We start from the raw sequence: 24,781 nt of genomic DNA, 5'->3' as shown, positions 1-24,781 counted from the left end.
TATGATTTTCATTGAGCGTGGAGCTCTTGAACCAAGATGGTAAGACTGCGCAGATATATTTTTAAATCCATGAGGCTGTTGGGCAGGTGTAGATGTAAAAGAAAAACAAATCCAAGCTGGTGTTCTGCTTGGAATAGCTCCACATCACAATCCCCAAATATTATTCTGTACACCCAATTTATTTTTACTTTCTGGCATATATTAACTACATTATAGATTTTTTTCAATTGTCAATATAAAACAGCATCATTATTCATTTCCTACAGTGCCTTGTATATAGGTATTTTCTTGATTATATGAAAAGGGACAATATTTGTAGATTAAATTTGCTCTATTTATCAACCACATTAATATGTTGTTCTCTTCCCTTTTTTTATTGTTTAACCTAAGATATATTCATACTTAACTACTATATGTTATATTTTAACAATAGTGATTTGCATACATACATCTACATATAAATTCCTTGGAACAGCGCCTGGCACACAGCAAATATTCAACAAATGTTAGCTGTAATCACTAGCATTATTATTTTTGTTATTGTTGTTAAAAACAATTTACCTTACTATAATGAATTCTAATTATATCATAGCTTATACCTGCTAGGAAATTCATACACTGTGCAGAATGGATTTACACAGTACTTGAGTTTATAAAGTGGATTTCAAATTCAAGCAATTAATGGAAAAATGTAGAATCACTTTGGCTATATATTGTAGGCACATTTGATTTTATACTTAAATAATTTTGTGATCAGTAGTGAAAAGAGATGTTCAACACTAATTTTCTTTGAAGAATATAGACGGTACCTCAGCTAGGGGTTCCCAAGAAATCTTTGACAAGATTCCCAGAGAATCAACTTTAAAATACTTACAAAGCCTTATTATGCTTAGAGTTACCCTCACCTTCACCATTCTTCGTGCATCTGCTAAATTAATCTCCCTAAAATGTTGTCATTCTTCAGCTTAAAAACGTTAATGGCGCCCATTTCCCAAAGGATAAGAGTAAGAGCTTTTCACTTGCCTCATCTTCCTACATGGTTTGCCAGACTGAATGCACACTGCTCCTCCCATCCCCTCAAACATAACAAGGTTTTTCTGCTACCGACACCACTCGTCGTGATCATTATTTCTTTCAAAGCTGAGCACAAATGTTGCCCCATCCACAGAACCTTTCTGATCTCCCCTAGAGAGAAGTGAGCTCTGTTTCTCCAGTTTTCCACAGACCATTCTCCTCATACCATCACGGCCCTCATCTTGGGTTGTTAATGGCCCTTAATTATGTAGTACTTCCTCGAGTTATGCTGCACTCTCTCCAAGAGTGGGGATATGTCCGACCCTTGAATCCTCCATATGCCTAGTTAAGAATATGCGTGCAAAGAACACTATTATGGAAGGATATGTACCAAGACACCAACATAAAAATCATGATCTAAGTTCCTTAAGTTCCTTGAAGTTACTGTAAGTTCTAAGAATGGTCTCCCTCGGACTAATGTCTAGCTTAACATTTTTATGTAGCATTTAAAAGAAGCAGTACACATTGAAACACCCACATCTACATACAACTCTCTACTCTTTCATCACACTAACATACTGAGCTGATGAGGATGAGCTGTGGGAAAGTGGGTCAAAGAGGTGACAGATGATCTTCAGTACCTGTAAGAATGAGACTAAAGTAAAGTAGACACCCCACTAAACTATGAGTTACAACTGGAACAATGTTTGGAAGTCATTTTGGACTACCTGCAAAGTAGATGCCCAACATGAACCATAACCAAAAGAGCAATTAACATTGGGCATGGAGAATTATTTATTGGAAATAAAAATCGAAAACCTAATGTTAGTATGTACAAAACTCAAGTGCATCTGGGATGCTACAGGAAGTTGTAATTATTGCCCTTCCAACAAAATGAAAAACAACTAATATGATTCAAAGAACAGAAATATTTCCATGCGAGTATAATCTTAAAGTCAGAACTCTTCAGTCTGGAAAAAATATTAATTTAAAGGGGATATTTTTAAAGTTTACAAATTCATAACCAAACTTCTTCCTTAAATCATGGAAAATCAGGAGTGGAGAAAACTTTTGAAATGTTATTTTCTTGGGGGAAAAAAACGCCAATAGTACTTCAGAAATGTGTGTGGATCACATTGCTTTCAGTGTCCCAAACACATAAACAGGTCCAAGAATGGTCTAGCCACACTCACAGATGATAGATCACTGGTTATTTAAGGGATATTTGGGGCATTTGGTTGAACTCGTCCAACTGTCAACTAATACTCCCCAAAGTTCTTCCCTTATTTCCAAAAGTAGGGTCAAAATCATGTTTGGAAAATCCTTGGTCTAACTCAATATAACCTTTCAAATATTCTAATTATAAATGGAAGCTCACCAAGTATTTTGAGAAGTCAGTAGAAGGATTTATAAAGGATTTATACTCTAAGAGAAAGTAAAGGACTATAGAGAAAGTTGTCTGTATTGAGAGCTCCAAACTCAGTTTAGCTTTAGGCCAGGGGTAAGGGGGAGGCAACAATTTAATTTTTTATTGAAAAATCATACTTCAGATAACTTTTAATTTTTTGACGTGCTCTAACACTCAGCCATTCAAATATCATGATGCAAACCTTTCATAGATCAGGTCAACAGTGTTTTTCTGAAAAAAAGACAAATTTTTACTGAAAAAAAATCTTTTGGCTGTATAACAGGTCAACTTTCTGTCAAGCAGTTCAAACCTCTCTAGAAATGTTCTTGACAAATTCTCAAATTTTAGACAGCAGACTAGAAAGAGGAGGTAAAAACAGCTGTAACCACTGGCCTACACTGAATTCAAGCCTTCCTCTCAGTATGGAGTTATGTGATCTTGCTATGCTTTATTTTTCATGTTGATGTAAACTAGTTTTCATTATTATAAAGCCAAACATCCCTGGGAAACTGACAGGAAAAAAAAAATTACAGAGAAAACCCAGTATGTGTATTAAATATACATAGTTATATTACTAAAGCACAGAACTATAAGTCACTCTTAAATATTTCCCCTTCCAAAAAAAAAAAAAAAAGATTGCTCCAGTTACGTACCTTTGCCTCTTGTTGCCATCAGTACTGAAGGATCAACCCTTCAGATATTGCCTATAACCACCAGATTAGCCTAATCGAACTTTAATAAACACAATGTGGATTTAACACTTAGTCTGTGTTCGGTTTCATTTTAATCTATGATATTCTCTTGCCCCATTGCATTTGCTATTTTTAGTAAATGTCTGAAAGAGGGAACCAGGAAGTGTATTTTGTACTAGTTTCTAGTGTAAAGTTATTTTCAAACAAATAAAATTCACTTTGTAATAAATTTAAACACAATCTCCCTTGTTTATATAAGCTTACATAAAAGTCCAAAGAGCTGAATGCTTAGGCTCAGTTGCAAACAAAATAAAAGTATTAAATTCTTTGACAGTCAAAGAAATAATCCTCATTCAGTGATCCCTTTATTATTGCTATCTTTAGTTTCCATGGGGGTTTGTGTGAATCAAATCAAATCAAATCCCACATGCACTTAGATAGAATTACAAATCAATGTTCTCCATTCCTGTTTAGGTGAAGAGTTCCAAGCATGACTACCATGTGAGTATAATGGCAGTCTTTTAACAGTCCTGACATAAAAGGGCTGTTCAACTGTGTTGTTTAATTGTATATATTCCAATGCTAGGCAACTCTCCAAACCTTATTGTAAACATTGTATGAGGCCTGTAAGTTCAGGAAAATAATGGAGAGTTCAGGCTTTTTACAGTTAACTCCACGTGACAGTTGACTTCTCCTTAGGATTTTATATATTGTTTACCATGATTAGTGCAGATTGCTTTGTCACATAAAACAAGCTGACATTTGGAAGCTCAGACTCATGTTATGCTCTAAGGGTGTCATTTTTTTCTCCATGAACACTGCCTTGGTACAGCGTTTTGTTTCCATGTCTATAGAAAAAGGTAATCTATTGCAAACTGATGTACAGTTATGTTAAGGTTAGTAATACAACAGAACATAATAGAAATATATAATCAGTAGCTATATTGAGCAGGTATTAAGTATCCTGGTTATTATGTTACAGCAACAGAGAAATTTTAATTTGATGGAAATTATACTTTAACTGTATTTCTAGGCAAAAATTTATGTTTTTGTACACTCTTGCAGGAGTCACTAGTTTCTGGTCACTGGTGGGATGATTAAGGAGGAAAAAAAGGCAGAGAACCACAGGATAAAAGGTAGTACATTTCTACCCTTTCGTTTTATAAGAATGAGGCTCATTTACTGTTCAAAGGACATTGTTTATACATTCCAGACTTCCATCTTATAATTGCACCAGGATTTGTAAAAAGGAAATCTCAGCAGGGCAGCAAAATTTATTCAAAGCAATAGCTGCACATAATTGGTATAAAATACCAGAACAGTCTGCTCTGAAAACTCTTCTCAGCAACACAGATTTCCACTCCCTCAACTGCCGTTCCATATTCAAATAAAGTTTGCCTTCTCTTCCACTACTTGAACCTTTCCTTCCCCTGCCAGGCTAACATATTTTTTTAAAAGGTCCTATGAAGAATTTTCAACACAAATTATATGGGAAACTTTGACGCCCATTTAGTTTTATTAGTGTTTACCTGGTTACCATGGCAACAGATAAGTAGGATGAACCCTGTTGTGGAAGAAAAGTTGGTTTTAGGTTTCATATTTTCACAGAATGTTGTAAGTTTGTTATGTGTTTGGTTTTTTTTAAAGATTTTTTATTTATTTATTTGACAGAGAGAGACACAGCGAGAGAGGGAACACAAGGAGGGGGAGCGGGAGAGGGAGAAGCAGGCTTCCTGCCGAGCAGGGAGCCCGATGCGGGGCTCGATCCCAGGACCCCGGGATCATGACCTGAGCCGAAGGCAGACACCTAACGACTAAGCCACCCAGGCACCCCCATTATGTGTTTTATCACACATAAAAATGAGTAAAAATTTCATTGTTGTGTTAGTATCATGTCAAGAAATCCATTAAATGAACAAAAGAAAGGAAGCTTAAGTCTGAATATTATGATACAAACTTAAGAATAAAGGAAGGCGAGTCACAAAATGTGACAGAGCCCATACCTTAAAATCACAACCTTTCTCTAGCACACTGTGTTCCGGAGTGTTAGCTGGGCTTCTGACGAAATGCCTTCAAAAGTGATATGGAAAGAAGCAAAATCAACTGCTTCTTCCTATTTAAAGTGCCATTTTCATTTTAAAAGTTATTTCAACAAGTTCTTTTTGTGTGTTAACGAACAAGCTTACAAGAGCTTTGCTAATTTAATACCACTTTAAAATGCCATTAGATAGGATTTTGGCAGATGTTTCTTTACAGACATGAAGGGGGATCTGTGGATGATTTTCTTGTTGTTCTTTTTGGAAAAGAAACAAATCTTCACGAAACTGGAAACATCACCTCCCAATATTAAGGATTAAAAAATGTTCTTGAGTGGTGATGGTTGCACAACAAGGTGAATGTACTTAATGCCACGGAACTGTACACTTAAAAACAGTTAAAACTGTAAATGCTATGTTATGTGTATGTTACCACAGTAAACAAAACAGAAACACTCTTGAGCCATTTTCAAAATCTGTCATATTGAACTTAGAACTCGTTTCTTTTAAAAGGCACAGTCTCACATATAATCTTTATGTCCTATTTAAGACAGGTCAAAGAGAGTATAATTTGGAAAAAGGTAGGCAAAAGGTAGGCTTGAGTAGAATGAGAATAACCTGAAAACAGATATCCACAAACTTAATGCCCTGAGAAGTATTTTCAGCTGTATTACAGGTAATATACTATGATGTGATAATGTGCTTTTCCTTATGAAATAATTATGAGCTTCAAGTGATTTTTTTTTTCAGATGAACTCCAAGAGAACTCTCAGATCAGATTGAAGCATTTTATCATAAAGCTGAATACACACACACATACACACACACATATATGTAATACATACACATACACACATACATATATCCCATAAACTCAAAAAAATGAATGAAGCTACTACATATCAAAATCTTGAAGATACATATGCCTTTAATATATTATCAGTCATATATTCTTCTAGCTGTGTACCATTAATTTCCTATTTTCACTCTTTGAGTATCTTTGTAACCAATTCCCTTTGCATGGAAGCAACTAGTATGGTAATTAAGGATCAAATATCCAGAATAACTACATCATGGAAATAAATGTATTGTTTTTTTAATTGAAGTAGACATCTTTTTTTTTTTTTTTAAGATTTATTTATTTATTTGAGAGAGAGAGAGCATGAGAGGGGGAGAGTCAGAGGGAGAAGCAGACCCCCCGCTGAGCAGGGAGCCCGATGCGGGACTCGATCCCAGGACTCCAGGATCATGACCTGAGCCGAAGGCAGTCGCTTAACCAACTAGCCACCCAGGCGCCCTGAAGTAGACATCTTAATGATAAGAAACGTGGACACAGTAGTCATTTTAAAATAGAATTCAGTCTAAATAAATATAACCAAAACTTGTAAAGCATATACTATGTAACAGGAAGGGTTCTTGTATTTCTTGCTTTGCTTTTATTATCCAAAGCCTTAGGACCTGCTCTACCTTAGTTGCTTTCAATTTCTTCTCTTTATTTCCAGTGACCAGTATTTATAAGGTTCCTATATATGGAGGATAGTAATCTGAAAATCTGAAAATGCTACACCCAACTTCTTACTTCAAAATGGATTTCATACAGGAATTAAATTGGGTTGTGCATATTTACCTAACAATTTGTTACAACTGCAGAGTCCAATATGAGAGCCACCAGCCACATGTAGCTAAAAATGTTAAATTCAGTTCCTCTGTTGCACTAGCCATATTTCAAGTGCCTAATAGCTCCCATGAGGCCAGTGGCCACTGCATCACAGTGTAGATACTGAACATTTCTACCATCTCTGAAAGTTGTACTGGACAGGGATGCCCTACAGGATTGCTCTAAAAAGCAAGCTTCCCAAATTTACTTGGAATGAGGTATTTTGAATTACCTTATAATGCCACTTCAAATGGTTTGGTATCAACACTTGTTTCACTGCTTTTAGCATCTATCTGTTACGTAAGGCAAGGGACAACTGCACTAGCAGCTAATTTCTTAGAAAGTTATCCACTGTTGATAACAGTGATGTGATACTATGTGATACCACTGACAGGCCTGGCAAAATGCTTTCCACATTCCACAAAACGCAATCCACTATGTGGATTACATCCTACCATGTGGATAGTAAGATAAGTATCACTTATCTTATTCGAGTAATAATGCAGATTTTTAAGAAGGCAGTAAGTAGCAGTGTTAATTAAAAGAAACAAAACTGGGGCGCCTGGGTGGCTCAGTCAGGCAACCACCTCTTGATTTTGGCTTAGGTCCTAATCTCAGGGTCATGAGATCAAGTGCTTAGGGCTCCACGCTCAGCGGCGAGTCTGCTTAAGAGACTCTGTCCCTCGAGAACTCACACACACCTTCTCTCTCTCTAAAAATAAATAAATAAATCGTAAAAAAAAAAAAAAAAAACACAGAAAAGAAACAAAACCATCCGTTAAGAAAAGTAGCAAGCAGCCATTCATTTATCCAACAAATATTTAAGGAACCCCACCCTCTGTCTTTCCACCCTATTCTATGCCCTGAGAGGCTGACCTATAATGACCTATGCATCAAAGGAATCCTCCTCCCTCCAGGTTCCTACTGGTTCCAAAAGAAGGCACAGGCAGGAGATCCCTCTGTGGGAAGAGTGAGGGATATCTGCCTAACATGGGTTGCCCTTGGTCCTCAGCTGAAGGTCACTGCTCCTCTCTGGCAGTCCTCTTCGAAGGGCTACCCCTCTAAGTTCCAATAACGGCTGCCAACCTAGCCCTTCAGACCCTGCTTTAGCAAAGGTAGGTGCCCATCTTTTGCTGGCCTCAGAATATGTCATTACCCCTTTCTGGTTTCCCTAATTTTTGCCAACACATTTGTAAATATTCTTATTTATTCAACATCCTTTAATTACCAAGTTTATGTTAAGTACATAACCGTATGTTTCCTGCCAGAACCTTGATAAATATAATCACACACCCTTCCACCCAGTTCTAGGCCCTTAGAGACCTCCAGCTAATCCCAGGAAAATATATTTCTTAGAAATGTAACCCTTTTAAAAAATTAAAGTGTTTTTCAATAATAATGCCCCAACCATGTTATTTAAAAAATGACACTAATCGAGTAGAGACTGTATTTTAACGGGCCTCCCATTTCTATACACATGATATTCGCTGTATTTAACTTAAGGCAGTCATTGAATATTTTGTTTCTGTACTTCATGAAGTGCTTATGTGACAAATGACAGACGAGCTTGATAGTAGAAATGGGGTCTAGGCATGAACAAGGAGTCCAGTAGTAAAGCTAGAGACTGATAAAATTATTTAGGTAATTTAGACTAACAGCCCATTTTTAGCTGAATCATGTGTGTATTTTAAGCAGAAGCATTTCATCCCTAAAGAATTCTGCCTGGGCATCATATTTCTCTTTATCATGTTAGTAAACAAAAGATATGGATTCAATTTAATCAACATTTATTAAGTACCTACTATGTACAAAGCATAAAATAGGCACAAATATGAACATTTGTGTGTGAACAGTTGTGTGAACAGTTATTTTAAACTGTTACTAAATATATATATATAATTTTATGCTATGCTTTTTTCTTTCCTGATATCTTCTGACTTTTTCAATCTTTTCCCCTAACATGTAAATTATATTATAATGTAAATTTATTATACAGTATAATCTAAATGAAATGCCACTTGATAGGAGTTAAAATATAATAAGAAAAGGAAAAATCGAATTACTAAACTCTACATCTCATTTTAAGCATCCTAAAAACGAGATTTTATAAACTGCTGAAGAGCGAATACATAAGAGTGAGTACATAACCAACACAGAATTTGATACGTCTGCCTCAATTTGTCTGTATATTCTTAACAACGGGGGTAAAAAAATTGCTCGAAAGCTTCATCATATGTTGAGGAAGTTGGATGAAAGCTACTCAAACCAGAAACTTTTAGTTTAGGAAAACTTGGACCAGACAGGAAACTCCCTGTATATTGAGAGATAATAATTACTCATATGCTTATTGGAACCCCAACTTTCTTCTTGTACTTTATGTCACGCTCATTGAACATGTATGTTTTAACCTAGGCAGATAATGCACAGGACTTCTAAAGTGTCAAGTATGCCCACCCACCTTCCATAGCAGACTATTAAATAAGTAAAGGAAATCCAAGTACAGGCTACTTTTGTGTTTGGGTAGAGATTCAGAACAATTTACACACAAACATCAACAGTAAAATGTGCTGGATCAACATGTTTTAAGATGATTTGCTTGATCCACCTGAGAGAACTTCCTAGCTCAAGCAGTCAATTGCTCTTAAAAAAAAAACACACCTAAAATGTCTAAAAAGTCATGTCTCTCCCCAACTTTTAAACATACCACCACCCTGGAAACCTCCCTGGCTGTGACACGTGTCAACTACCAATGGTCCACAAACAACTCTGTTGTACAAATACAGAGGCCCTAACAGCATTTCCATCGCTCACAGCCCTTTCTGCCATTTCCTTTTGTGCATCCCGTGCCTTCCAGAGTTTACCAGTTATGGTTACACACACTTACAGGAAGAGAAACAAAAAGGTTTGAACCAATCAGTGAAGAGGATCCTTGAGACAGTGATAAAAAAAAAAAAAGTAGCTACAGTTGTACCCTGCTTTACTCAACCACACATTCCTAACAGGTCGGGTATAAATCAAATACAACAAAATATCCTCATCCTTTCCAAATGACTGAAATGATTTCACAAACTATTTTTCTTAATATCTCGTTAATCTTTAATAGGCCACGGTTCCTGATGGCTTTAACTTTAAATACACTTTCCATCAAAGACGTAGTGATCCACAATAACCTTTGAAATATGTAAATGAACTGAGGATACATTTTTACCGGTGACTCTTTTAGTAAAGTGTGGAAAAATCATTCTCTCTTGTTTGTTTAATATACCCTAATTTCTCCTGTATTTGATTTCCCTAACGCATGGCACAAAGCCAGGCCTGATAATTTCAGCTAGTGTACTTAATCAGTGTATGATAAAACAGCATGAGGGAAAAGCTATGTCCAAGTGGTATAATGGGCTTGTTGATGCCCCCTACTGTGCATTTTGTTTTCCCAAGGTGCCCCTCATAATTGACTAAAACAGAGTTCCTGAAGCCTGATCATATGCTGAGTGCTGAAGGCCTCCAACTATGTTCAAATACCTCATGAAAAAACAAGAGATGCTAGAGACTAGCGTGGTGTGCTTGGCATTAGGAAGAAGGTGGTTCCCATCAGAGTGGTTGGCTTCAACAAATAAAGGAGGTGTTAATCAGAGTCTCTCCGGGGCTTTTTCTGTGGCAACCAAACACATTACAGCAGGTGGTGATGGCAGGACAGAAAAAGGTTAGCAAGAATGAAGTAGTTGGGACTCTATTAGTGTGGGAAAGCTCCAGGCATGTCGAGCAAGTGAGAGGGTTTTGGCTCCAGACCCAGGGCTGCAAAAACAAAGACCCTTAGGAACACGGTAAAGGAAGAATCCAGAAGCAGAACAAGGTCATGAATGGGCCAAAAGCCATGGAGGATGAGCAGAGCCCAGCTATGGGCTTCCCAGCTAAGCTGCAAGGTTAGAAACATGAGAACAAAGCAGGATCACCTCTGGAGAAGCAACCAGGCTAGAGGAAGGGAGTGCAGAAGTCTCACCGGCCCTGCCTGCGGGGGTGACCTCAGACACAGTGACCACTACTGGCCTCTGATCAGATCCTGGTGACACTGGCCCACTCACACCCCTCGACCTCTGTGATAAATCTCCTGGAATGACTGCTAGAACTGTGTGTGGCCCCTCTTTTCTCTTCCTCGTCTTCAGGCCACTGCACTGACCAGTCATGTGAGATCAGGCCTGGGCCTCCCCCCCGACGCCCCCACTCTGTCCCTCAGAGCCAGCCCAGCTTCTGTCTTTCCACTTTGGGTAGCTTTCCTCACCAGCACAGTGAGGGGCTTGGACCGGATTATCTTAAAAGTTCCCCCTATGTCTAACATTCTGCGATTCCTGGATGTTACCAATTCCCAGAATCATAAAATTTAGAGTTGAAAGGAACTTCGGAAGTTGTCTATTCAACCTCCTGCTCAGCCTAAACTAGCCTAGCCAGAGCTAATAAGCTCTGAAAGTTCTATGCAGTTGTTTCTGGCTGGCTGAATACAACAATAATCAAAGCTTGAAAACCTTAACTATAAAGCATGAAAAAATATGTGTAAGATTTTTTAAACATCTAAGAAAAAGTTTGAAGGAGCCAAAGCCCGTGGAGCGGCATGTTCTATTGCTTAGAAGTTCATACCTAAGCAACGCTTCCCAATCTCTGCACAATCTCCAGAGCATCTTGAAAAATCACAAACGGGGGGCACCTGGGTGGCTCAGTCGTTAAGCGTCTGCCTCCGGCTCAAGTCATGATCCCAAGGTCCTGGGATCGAGCCCCGCATCGGGCTCCCTGCTCAGCGGGAAGCCTGCCTCTCCCTCTCCCACACCCCCTGCTTGTGTTCCCTCTCTCGCTGTCTCTCTCTCTGTCAAAAAATAAATAAAATCTTTAAAAAAAAAAATCACAAACGGTCTCAGAAAATTCTCCAAACAAAACTAATTTTCAATTTCTCATTAGGCTTGTAAGTTTGTAAGACAGGATGATGGGATGGCACATCAAATAAGGTCTCAGAAAGGAGAATAAAAAGTACTAAGGGGAAATACAGTGATACTTCGAAATGCATTCAAGAAAAATCAAAAAGAATGTCATCTGTTCTTAAACAGTGTGTTTTAGCTAGTCAGCTGCTTTTCAAAACTAATTTTGATCTCTAATAATAAATATTCTCTCTCCCTCTTCAAAAACACTATTTTCTTAACAGGGTCTACGCCAACTATCATACTACAGATCTTGAAGAAATCACTGGTTGTATTTAAGAAACAAGCATTTAAAACAATAATATTTTCCATTGTGTCTTATTATTAATGACTGAAAAGTCATAAGTTTGCAAAACAAAATAAAATAAAAGTCATAAGTTCATCCATAAATAAGAAGAGCTATATTTACAGTTTGGAAGACATCAAATTCTCCCAAAATTAACATACAGATTTCATTAAGCCCAGTCCAATAAAAATGCTGTTATTTCTTTTTTACGGAAATTAAGCTGATTTTAAAATTTATAACGAAATACAAAAGATCTAGAATAATTAAGACCGCTTTGAAGAACATGCACTTAATATACTGCAACAGTAATTATAGCCCTATAGTACTGACACAAGGATCCACGTGGAATCACACAGAAAGTCCAGAGAAAGAAACATATAAACATGGTCACCTGATTTACAATGAAGGCCACACTGAAATTCAAAGGGGAAAATGAAAATATCTTCTCAATAAATGGTGCTGGATCAACTAGATACTCATATGGTGGTGCATGGGTCGGGGGGCATGGACACGACTAAAAACGAATCTTGACCCTGTCCACACCAAACACAAAAAGACAGGTGTAAGACCAGTGGTTACCTTTGGGAAGTACAAACTGGGGAGAGGGACGTGAGGGTGCTTTTCAGGCGCTAGCATGTTTTATAGTGACCTGGGGGGCCATCCCGTGAATACATTAATCTCTATATTTAAAATTTGTGTACTATACGCATGTTCTACCTCAATAAAAATTTTAAATAAACACACAAGTAAACAAAATTATCCCACTGTGCTCCACGATGGCCCAAATCATGTCTTATTTACATATCTGCACCTTCCAGGGCCCGATACAATGCCTTCTCGGTGTTTGTTGAATTTAATTAAATTTGCCAGGTAGCTCCAACTATGTGATTTTGGTACAATATGTCTGAGTCATCAATAGCAGAACTATAGCTGCATGCTTTTGGCAGACTCCTTTTAAATTCCCAATGCATTCATATTTAAAATATCTGGCTTTTTTTTCCCCCCAAAAGAGGGAGATAACATTTGCATATTGAAAACCAGCCCCATTTTCAGGGTTTAACAAGATTCAAATCAAAAAGGCAAAGGAAGAAAAACAAAGAAAGGTGCTGCCATGTGGCGCCCTAGCAAGCAGATGTTCATTAGGGCCCAGACACACAGATTACTATCACAATGTACTTATCTGCACACGCTATCATCAGACCACACAGTCAAATCAAATTTTGAAGGCTCAAAGGATGTGCACTGAAGAACATCCTGTACTGCTGAAACATGAATTTGAATTTTGTGACAGAGACAGAGGGGTAGAAAAGAACACCAGAGATCACCCACTGTCATTTTAAATCCTATTTATATAGTAAGAGATAATCTATTCTTTAAGAAAGCAATCAAAATCAACATTTAAGATTTCTACTATTAAAATGAAAATCTGAGGAACTATGACCAAAGAAGAAACATACCTTTTTTTTTAGTCTTTAGCAAATGAGACAACACAGAATATGCTTGTGATTATTTTTAGATAAAGAATTGTTTTGTGAAATATTCAAGAAATAGAAAAAGGTGGTTATATGTGATTTTAAAAATTAGTTTGAGTGAAAAAATTGTAAACGGCTTACCATTTCACTACCTCATATTTAAATTCTAATCTCATTAGGAGTACGCATTTGTCATCAAAATACTTTCTATTATGCTAATTATGTTCTCTTTTGTTCAAAGTATTACATCATGTCTGCACTTCTGTAACTACATTTATACATTGCCAAATAAAATTTTATTTTAAATTTCCATATAAAATTGGATAAGGAATCAGAAAGAAAATCTGATTCAAAGAGGCAATTGTAGTTAGCAAATTCTTAATCATAATCTGTAGCATTAAGAGGTAGTAAAGATTTTTTTTTTTTTTTTAGTCACATTAAGTCAGACACACTTGGTCCCTGATTTGGGCCGACTGCAGTGGGACTAGCTTGTCTGCAACAATCACCCCGGTAGATTGACCAGTAGCACAACACATACACCCGTGGCTGGTCAGAAGTAAGTCCAGAGTGACACCACTCTCCCAGTGCAGGAAGAAAAGCTGGGGGCAGGAACAGAGGAGAAGGGAAAAGAAGGAGGGAGGAGGGGAAAAGGAGTAAAGAGAGTGGAAACACACTCTGAGATTGCCCAAACCCATGCACTTTATTCTCACCCATTTTCATTTTGCAGGCCCTTGGGTCTTGTCTAGCTCTTCACCCCAGAGTCAAGCCACAATCCAGAAACAAAATACCAGGGATCCATGGTCTGAATCATCCTCTTAAGCACTGACTGTTCTGTTTTGACTTCCTCTCAGGGTAGGATTCTTAACGTGTGCTCCACAGGCTGCCTCGGTAAAAATTGGAGGTGAAGGGGAATGTGCCACCATCAGATTCCCAAGGTCTGGAGTTCCCCTATGAGTTATGAGCCATTGTTGGACCAGGACTAGACGAAAATAAGAGAAGCAATGGAACTGGACAGTTTGTTCTTTGCTGTTTTGTTTCATTTTTGTTCCCAGCCTCAGAAGCTGTTTTCTTGATTTGATGCTCAAGGAAAGCAAGGAAAGCTGGAAGGCTGTAATAATCGAGCCAGTGATGAGCAAGGGATGAAAAGCACTACTAGAAAGCTTTGGACCGTATTTTTTAAAGTGAGATTTTTGGCTGGGGTGGGGGACCAGCACAGGACAATAGCTGAATAGGAAGCTAGTCTCCCAGGGACTGAGGAATAAGGAGGGGTCCCAGGGCCTCACTCACCGCAGGGGGAAGCTCCAGAGTCCACACCTCACAGGACTTCACCAGCCACACCTCCCATCTCTTCTGTAAACCCAGTACCAGTCCTAGAAGCTTAAAGCCCTACTGAAGGACTGCTCCTGTCTTCCCACTGCCCCTCAGGTGAGTTAGGAAAACTTACCCACTAACCTGAAGGGGGCAAAGATGGGTTCCTGGAACCTGGAATTCCAACTCTGAATACTCATGCTCTCCCCCTACCCAAACATTGCCCAGCACAGTGCTTTGGTTCTATGATGAGATTAGTATGGAACAACTATCTGTGAATTATAAAGTGGGCTATTTTTACAGGCTCTTAAAGGTTGGCTGGGGACCCTATCATTAAGAATAACAATTTACATATGAAATATATTAGATGAGTTTCAAGTTCTAAATAACTGATAAGTGAACTTTTTAGAACAAACTTGAAAACAATTCACCTGTAAGTTAAGTTATTCCCAATCACTGAACAAATCACATAGAGCTCTAGAAAAACATCATCTGCCAGCTATAGAATTTTTGCTATAGAAAATTTTCTGGTAGCCATTTCTTTTAGGGCTGTTTAAATAAAAGTGTGCAAATAATCATGTGGAATATTTCGAAATCTAAGAAGAGGCTGAGATTAGGAAGGTTTTTTTTTAAGGCTTCATTCTTTAAAACAATGGAAATTAATCAAAGTCATGCTTTGTAGGAGGCAAAGAAGGTTTTGGGAACACATCAGTTAATGACCTGAAAATAAAAACTGGCAATTTTTTTTTATTAATGTCTGCATTGGTCAAAAGTCTGTTTAGTGATGAATCCAAATGCTGTTGAGAAGACAAAGGTAAAGTTGATGGTATTACAAATTTCTAATAAAATTTACTTTTGCTTACAACCAAATATTTTATCTGAGACCTTATTTTATAAGCTGTTATTGTTGGGGCATATGCGTGGCTCAGTCGGTTAAATGACTGACTCTTGATTTCAACTCAAGATCCTGAGATCAAGCCCCACATCAGGATCGCTCAGCCAGGAGTCTGCGTCTCTCCAGAGTGCACATGTCATATGCTATATAGTCAAGGAAGGGCTTAGAAGTTCTCCAGTACAAATATACTACCAATTGCAACTCTCAAAATCACCATGTTTAAAAAGTGTTAAATAGGGAAAACAGTATAGTGCTATTTGAGGAGCTTAAGTATAATAAAAATATAAGTTTAAAATCTAAAATTCATTTTTGGCAACTTTGATCTCCCCCCACCCACGAAGAAACTTAAGAGCAGTATTCCATGATGTACCCATCCAATTCTGCCCATTTTAATTAGTAAATTTTTCAGCTGATTAAAAAAAAACAAAACCCAAAACTGGTATCATCTAAAATGGGGCCAACACTTGCAGAGCTGGGAAAGTATGATGCACTTTTCCTACAAGATCGATAAAAATTATTTGTGATACCTATGAAATGATTTAGTTTTGTTGCACAAAACCTTTCCCTGAAATCACTCCTCATCTGGGATGAAGCCCAATAGCACCTGCTGCTCAATGGGCAGCCAGAAGGGTGGGTCCACGCTTCCCAATGAGGCAAACAGAGGACAATAGGACTCCTGAAGGACGTAGTTTCATTTGCAGAGATAAGAAAGCTTTTTTTAGAATTAAAACTGAGAATGACCAAATAAAAAGAATAAATTGTTTTATCTATGAAAGATCATGAATAATAAAAAATCTGTTATCTTCTGAAGAAATAACAGCTCACATTGGATACATTATCAACATGTAGATTGCAGGCACATGATGATATAATTAGCAGCATAACAAAACTCTAGACATTTTCTCCCTTTGCCGCGAGCAAGCCTAATAAACATTTCAAATGGTTTAAAACAGTAAGAGTAACAATTCTGTATAACCATTATGTCATCATTTAAGCATTATATTCTCAGCCTGTCACAACTGAATAGGTTGGCTTAGTAGCACATTTATAAGCATAAAACTTGAAAAATAATAATGTAAAATAAAGTAACTGAATGTGAAACTTTGAGGCGAAGGAGTTAAGGTAAAGTACCAAAAAAAAGTGTTATTCTGTAAAATTCTAAGTACTCATAAGAGGATTAAAAAGGGCACAAAATACAAAACAGTGCTGATTATAAATTCAAGAAATTTTCACTCATTAATCTAATGCCCCAATTTCTTTCTAAAATTCCCAGGTTATTGTGGCCTTTATTTGCCCTTTACTTTTTCTCACAAAACACATGGCAGAGTTTTTAACCCCACAGATGGATATCTTAGTGCTTTCTCTGTCACTCAGACCCTTAGTATGCCCCCTTCCTGGGTGTACGATTTTGTAAATATTTTTCTTCACTTCTTTCTTGTATTGTGTCTATTTTGTCTTTCCTGGTAGCTGGTGAGATGCTGGAGAGCAAGGACCAGATAAACACTCCCTAACCTTTTCCAATATCAAGTGCAGAGAACAGTGCTCTGGGATCAGTCCGGAAATACAACCTATTAGTTAGTATTTCAGTCCTTCGTGAACTTTCATGAACCTCAGCAATTTTTCAACAAGCTTAAAAACTTAACCTAATTCCAGAATATAGATGTTACAGCCAACATTGGAAATCATCTGCCAGACATTGTGTTTATAGTACCAGAGTTATAAGCAAGTTAACTGTTCATATTAACATCTAATCTCACTTTTAGGATTTAGGTTTTCCTATTTGTCATCTAGAAACTGTTCTCCATCCTCTAAAATGACAAATGCATCCATTTAAGAATTAGCTAAAAGACAGCGTATGGAGAGGGAAGTGTTCAGTTCTGCATGTTTTCTTTCCCAGGAGGTCTAGGTGTTGATTTTTGCCCCCCTCCTTTTTGTCTCTCTCTCACCATCTTTGACACACTTCTTTTCCAGTGCTTATTTGAAAAACTAAAATATTCATGTAATTATGTTAAGGGGACAAAATACATTAAGAAAAAGTAAGGAATTCAGCTATGGGAGATACATATTCAGTTTATTTTTGGCTTAGCCATCACCATCCCCTTTACACTTCCCCTTCATATTAAGAAATGTTTAGGGGCGCCTGTGTGGCTCAGTCAGTTAAGCCTCCGACTCTTGGTTTCAGCTCAGGTCATGATCTCAGGATCCTGGGATGGAGCCCCTCATCGGGCTCCAGGCTCCAGCTCCATGCTCAGCAGTCAGCAGAGAGTCTGCTTCTCTGCCTCTCTCCCTCTCCCTCTGCTCAAGCGCTCATGCCCTCCCTCCCCCCTCCAAGCGCTCCCTCGTGCTCTCTCTCTCTCTCTCTAAAATAAATAAATAAATAAATATTTTAAAAGAAAGAAAAATGCTTAGTTTCTATTATCAAATTTGTGTGTATGCTCAAATTTGTATGTATGCTTCACACACCTAATTCTAAGGAGACATTTTGCTGTGTATCATCATCTGGCCAAGCTCCCACTGTTAAACGTCTGTATCATCCAAGTGCTGCCTCTCATGAGGCACTGACAACTTCCATCAGGTTTTACTGTTTATCCATTAAAATAACAGAACAGAGAAACCAGAACATTTAAAATAATTCCACATAAAATCTCCAAGTCCAATGTTCAATTTTGAATATATTGTTTGATTTTACACCAAATATTATGACATTGCATTTAAATCACTCACGTATCATTACTACATTTTCTTTAATAAAGCTATGTTACATTGAATATAGTACTTCCACTTAACGACTGCTTATTCCTCTAATCCCAATGAATGGGATAACAAGCTAATCCCAAGAATGTCATGTTTAGGGTCATGCAACAGTCAGTAATTGAGAGATAACTAATTTTGTACACCTCAATGCTAGTTTACATTTTAGTTGTTATCCATTAAATGAATAAATGTTTTTATCAAGTCTGAAATACATTTTTTAAAAAAGGCAATATGCTTGAAAATTGAGCAGGAAAAAGTATGAACTGTGCAAGTGGGCACCACTGACAAGAAGCAAAGACCAGGCTAATCACCAGTTCATCACATGTAACACTTCCCCCCTCAGTCTAATACTAGGAGATTTTTTTTCTGGCACTATATACTTTAATGAAGAGTGCACAAAAAGGTACTTTGATTCCATAAGTTAAGCCCTGACCAATTAATATGTGATTCCTCTTAGGGATCTTACTCAATTCATAAAACAGCTTAACGTTGTCATGATAGGGACAAAATAAATCAAAACACAAATCAAACTATAATAAGATTTCCATAGAAAATTAGACTGGATTATCACGTTTGTTGACTTTGGTCTACAACTTTTTTCCTGGTCTAAAAAAATTTTGCATATACTTATTCCAAATAATAATAGTCACTAACAAGCATTGATTTAGCACCTACTGTTCCGTGGATCAGGCAAGAAACTAAGGAGGTGTTGATATCCCTTGCAGAGAGACATACAGTGGGATTGGAGACCATGCTTGGGGAGAATAAACGTTAGTGAACTGAGCATCCAATAAAAAACAAACTAGACAAAAAATTCCTCATCCTTAAAAAGAATGAACAATTTATTTAAGTGTCAATATGATTTTACTAAGCACTTATCCTTCCATTCTATATATCCCTCATGTGATTTTTACTGGTTAAGCAGACATGGGGGAAAATATTTTATTTTCTGAAAACCCTCTATTTAATAAAAAGAAAAGGAAGAAAGACCCCTTTGTCTTTAACTAAGACCCATAACTTAAAATTTCAGTACTCATTAAATAAGCTGGGGTAATTTTAAAGTTCCAATAAACCATTAAGCAAAATACAAAGTCTGAGCAATATATCAGTAAAGCTTAACATTTTTTTTCTTGAAACTGTATTACATGGAAATTGCCCATATTTGAACTTAAATTTAAAACCAAGATTGCCAACCACATGAGGTATATGTGGTTATACTAATACTAAATGATTGAAAACTCTCCTATTTCTCTTCACTTATCTTTTCCTGTTTCTTTCTAGTAGCTCAAGATTTGGCTCCCAACATATAAAAATAAAATAGACACTATGGGAAATCCAAAAGAAAGCTACCTGAAGGGAAGAATGCTACAATATTGCATTATAATGCATCTTCATTTTAACCATCCCATGACCTTGAGTCTTCCAACACCACTTCTAGACAGCCACACTATCCCACTCACTTAAGGAACTAAGGTGTACTCAGGGTGTAAAATATTGTATGGCTGTATTGATACATTTAAGCAAACTTTATTCCCTGTATAAATGTGGTTACTTTTTAGGACACAGAGCTCCCTAAGTCTTAATATCATCCCTCTGTATGGCCCAACCACCTTAATATACTCAATAGCTCTATGTATCAAATCATAACCTCTAATTCCTACAGAAACAGACTGATACATTATTCCTATGGCTACTAAGTAAAAGTTAAGGAATTCCACAAAATGTTAATGCACACGAAAATTCAATTCAGAAAAACTACTTTGCTCTAGCAGCCTTTATTAATACAATCCCAAATTATATCACTCAATATTTTTCACATTTTAAAACTTAGGTTCAAATATGTTCTTTAGCATACACTTATACAAGAATAGCTTTAAAAGAAACTTTTGTTTCAGAACATTTCATATACAATACTGTTTATGCATAAAAATTTTAAAAGCAAGCTTTGAATATGGTATATTTTATAGAAATATCTTTTGATAACTATGAATAAAGATCACAAATGTGTCAAATTGCATTTAGTTGGTACAAAATATTAGCTAAGCATGTAAAGAACATTTTGTACTTTCCTTTCTTCAAAAGAAATAGAGTAAGTATTTCAATTCCCATCTGTATTTGCATACATGCATTGGCAGTAATGTATGTTGTAGTATCTTTGAAATAAACAGACCATGAGGGGTGCCTTTATACTAAGTGAAATTAAGACAGCCAATGTTTGAAAATATGCACATACAAATCTTTAGGTTAAAATACGTTAAATTATCAGGTTTTTTTGGTCTGTGTAGCTGAAAAGTGGATACCAAATTTAATTTTTCATAACATAGCATAGGTCATATATAATTCAGAAAATCCTTTAGAACAATATGTGCTTATGTTTACGAAGCTACATCAAACTACCTCTTAGAATGAACGTGTCAGGTGATAAAGAGAGCCTGCTGTGATAAGACCACCCTGACAGAGGAACACAAAAACACCCAACAAGCATGTAAAATCGGGTTACTTGCAATCTGTGTCACTCCACACTAAGATATTATGAAAATTTCACAATCTCCTTTATTTCCCCTCATGTCCTGCCCTTCCACAGCATCCTCAGATTTACTCTATGTTTAATGCAGCTGTACTATATTTCTAATGATTTTCTCTTTCTGTCAACGTACAAAACATACTGAGATGGTCACACACTGTAACAGAGCTCCACAGATTTTTGTTGTTGTTGTTGTTAATAAGCGTAGAAGTAACTAACATGTTTTTATGGAGTTAAAGTACTAAATAAAATTTCCAAAACAGACTCTGATTGGATGAGTAACTCAAGAAGAATTATTTGACATAAGTTAGTTTTGTTAAGTCTGGTAACAAAATTCATTTCAAGTGCCATTTTAATTGGTATGTATTCCTTCCAATGAAAAGAAATCCAATCCATGTATTCTTTCTTGATTCAAAACCATCACATCCATCTTTGGATTGCAGGTTTAAGTCAGATATCACTTTGTAAACAACCATGCCATTCCTCAGTTTTTGATATAGCTTCCAAACAGAAGTTTCAAAACAACTCTGACTAGCAAACACATCACTGTACTTTAAACAGACTGATGTTTTCTATCCCATGTTTCAGGAAGGTTAAAAGGCACACACACCAAGGCAAGGATCATCGCTGTAGACAACAGATTCTAAGTGAGACTATTAACCCTTTAGGTAGATTAGGCAACACTTGTTTTTAAACTAACTACAAATCAAACGAAGTCTCTCTCTCTCTCTCTCTTTTTTAAATTGACTCATACTACCATGTTAGCAACAAATATGTCAGGGAGAAAAAACAGAGCTAGGTGTTTCAAACTGTGCTTACCTAAAATCTGCACATAGTCACTTTACATTTTAGGAGATGTCCCTTTCTGAGATAATGAAGATTCTTTACAATAGGGAATTTAGGTTTAATTGTCGAACTTGAATACCATGTTATATAGGTCAAGTCAGTAATGTGCATCTTTCTCCTGAAAGAATGAAATTCAAGAGTAATAGGATTTCAGATTTCATAGTAGAAACAGCAAGATATGTTTTAAGAATGTCATTTACTGTAACACAAATCAATATCAAATGCTTTATGCAGGAAGCACACTTTCAGAAAATGAGCCCTAAAGCTTTCTGGGCTCCGACCCTAATTACTAGAGCAGGCTCTTGCCGTTCGTCTCTCTCTTCAATTATTTACGGGGCAAAAAGAGCCAAATGGCATTGCATTAGCTATATTAAATGCTATGTACTTGGTTTCTAACTTACTAATGGTACATAAAAATTACTAAGGTGAATGTGCCTGTAGAAACATGGCCCTTTTTCTTCGGCACCTGAGTGTTCGTATTTATTATTCATACAGTTAAGCGTTGAATAGGCTTCCTTTAGGCACCCAATGCCGCATAATTTAAACAAGTGCATTAAACATATATGATATCAAAAAGGTAATGCATTGATTATACCTCAAAATTTCTTTGAACAACCCGTATTTACAATGTAGCTCACAAAAAAATGAGCGCCTACTTGGGTCCCTGAAAACAAATATGTGGGGACCACACAGAAATGAATACTGGGTATCCTCGCTTCTACCATCTTGCTGCTTTCTGGCCACCCAAAGTAAGATGCGAATTGGGGGGAGTAAAAAGGAGGCCCTTGATTGCTAGAAAATTTCTGGTCTCAGTGCTGACAAGTGTCCTTTTTTATGTGAGCAAATACAGAGCTATGTTGTAGGTACATAACATGGACCACACACACTGTAAGAAAGGAAAGCTTATCAAGTTCGAATCAGAGATTCTTTGCACCAGGCCAGGAACGTCCTCGGCCAGCAAGGAGGACATGATTACAACCTACCAAAGGAAATTCAAGCACTACATCCATACTTGATTCTTTTGTGATCTAGAAGGGCACCTGGAGTAGTGATAGAAGATGCTAATCGCTGAAGAAGGCTGATGCATCCAACTTCAACCCTCCCAGATTATGAGAGAAGCTTCCAAAGCAGTGAGACGCTCACTCTTCATGGGCCCAATACATACAATCATACATACATACATACACACAGACATACATGCATGTATTTTTTAATGCGTTCGGAATGCCTCAAATCTTACTGTAAAAAGGTAGGCCCACTAACAAGGTACCCAGGGTCCCCAGAAAGTCAGTTGCAATTTGTATGGCTATATGTCACCAGTTGTGTTACCTAAGAGTACTCCAAGGCCACTTTGGAGAAAGCACCATTGGAAATGGATCTGTGGTCCACATACACGGTAGTATTCTTCTAAACTCAAGTCACTTCTTTCTCTGCACTAAATCTGCCCATTGTCCCTCCTTTGCAAAAGCTACAGGGAAGATTAAAAAGGACATCAATGAACGGTGAGTGAACTTTGGCCACTTTTCTACCCAAAACACCAGCGTAAAAGTAGAAATCAGTAACCAGGTGAAGTGCCACACCGCACAAAGATCAAGGCGAGGGGCGGGCGCGCAAGGCCCGGAGGCGGGGAAGAAAATGCCCCGTCCTTCCCCCACCCCCCCCCTCACGCCCCAGTCGTCGCGCGCGCGGGAGGTAGAGGGGCGTCCCTGGGGGGGCGGGAGGCTGCGCACCACTTCGAGGGAAGGCAGGAGTTACCGCTCGCAGGGCGAGGCCCAGGAGAAGCGGTCGAAAAGCCGCGCCGCCCGCGGGTCCCGCCGCGGGGCCCCAAGCGTCCGCAGCCGAACCGCCAAGATTCGGCGAGGGGCGCCGCTCGGCCCCGCGACCCTCCCGGCCTCCCGGGCCAGGAAGGGGCCGGCGGCTCTTTCCTGTCTAGTCTCTCCCCCCACGGCTTTCTGTAACCCGATCCCCGCACTCCGCTCCCCGGGCAGCCACCGCCCCGCGCGCCGCCCCGCGCGCCGCCCCGCGCCACCCAGGCCAGCGCTATAGTTAGCAACCCTCCATCAACTCTGCCGGGGGTGGCGGGGGCTCGTCGCGCGCGCCCCTGCCCGGGCCCGGCCCGCGCGCGCGCCCGGCGTCCCCCGCCCCCCGGCTCCCCTTTACCTTCGCTTGAAGATACTGGGGGTAGTAGTAGGTGGCGTACTGAGGGTACATCTGCTGTTTCCACACTTTGCCCATGAAGCTGGAAGGGAGCCTGCCGTGAGCCTGCCGTGCAGGGTCGCGGGCACTTTGGGGTTTCCAAGTCTCGATCTCTCCTGCCTCTCCCTTTCCGGCGGCGGCGGCGGCGGCGGCGGCGGTGCCTGCCGCTGCTCCACCTCCCAGCCCGGACCAGACGTCGTCGTCGTCGTCCTCCTCCTCCTCCTCCTCTTTCTTCTCCTCCTCCTCCCAGGCAGAGAGAAAGACACTGCAGAGCGGAGAGGGCACCCCGGACAGGGCGCTCCCACGGAGTTGCCTCCCGGAGCCCGACTGCTCCGAGGCTGCCAAGGGCTGGCGCGCGGGCCGCGCTCCGCTCCGGCGAGCAGGCAGAGCGGGGCTCGGAGGTGATCAGTACAAGTGGAAAGTGCTGCGGCGGCGGCGACGGCTACGCTCGGTGCCAGGCGGCATCTGGGGTGGGTGCGCCCGATTGGGAGAGGGGAGAGGGGCTGGCGCGCCGAGGCGGTGGGGGGAAGGGCGCGCGGGGCGGGGCTTGGGCGCCGCGGAGCCCGGGACCCGCTGGAGGTGAGGGCTGAGTTTTAACCACTCCTCACCTCCGGGGCTCGCGGTTGGACGGGCGGAAACCCTGGGAGCCCGGATCGCTTTGTGTCGGGGGTGGGGGTAGCTTGGGGGACCCAGCTTAAAAACTGCGAAGTGGACACCTCGTTTTCTTTCCTG

General features: G+C 39.0%; 1 protein-coding gene across 6 annotated transcripts in view; it reads right to left on the bottom strand.

Moving 5' to 3' along the window:
• Nucleotides 1-24,527, bottom strand: part of RBMS1 (RNA binding motif single stranded interacting protein 1) — a 209,563-nt gene extending 185,036 nt beyond the window's left edge. Inside the window, exon 1 of one of the 6 annotated variants that reach the window (XM_081814342.1) lies at nt 24,014-24,527. In XM_081814342.1, coding sequence (XP_081670468.1) covers nt 24,014-24,088 — 75 coding nt within the window. In that variant the 5' untranslated portion in view covers nt 24,089-24,527. The remainder of the gene's footprint in view (nt 1-24,013) is intronic. The other 5 variants (XM_081814341.1, XM_081814348.1, XM_081814344.1 and 2 more) reach the window with 5 other exon arrangements.
• Nucleotides 24,528-24,781: the final 254 nt, after the last annotated feature.

This window comes from Leptonychotes weddellii, chromosome 3, assembly GCF_054177405.1.
Source record: "Leptonychotes weddellii isolate Sample4059 chromosome 3, ASM5417740v2, whole genome shotgun sequence".
Classification (NCBI taxonomy): domain Eukaryota; kingdom Metazoa; phylum Chordata; class Mammalia; order Carnivora; family Phocidae; genus Leptonychotes; species Leptonychotes weddellii.
This window is presented reverse-complemented; position numbering and strand designations above follow the sequence as displayed.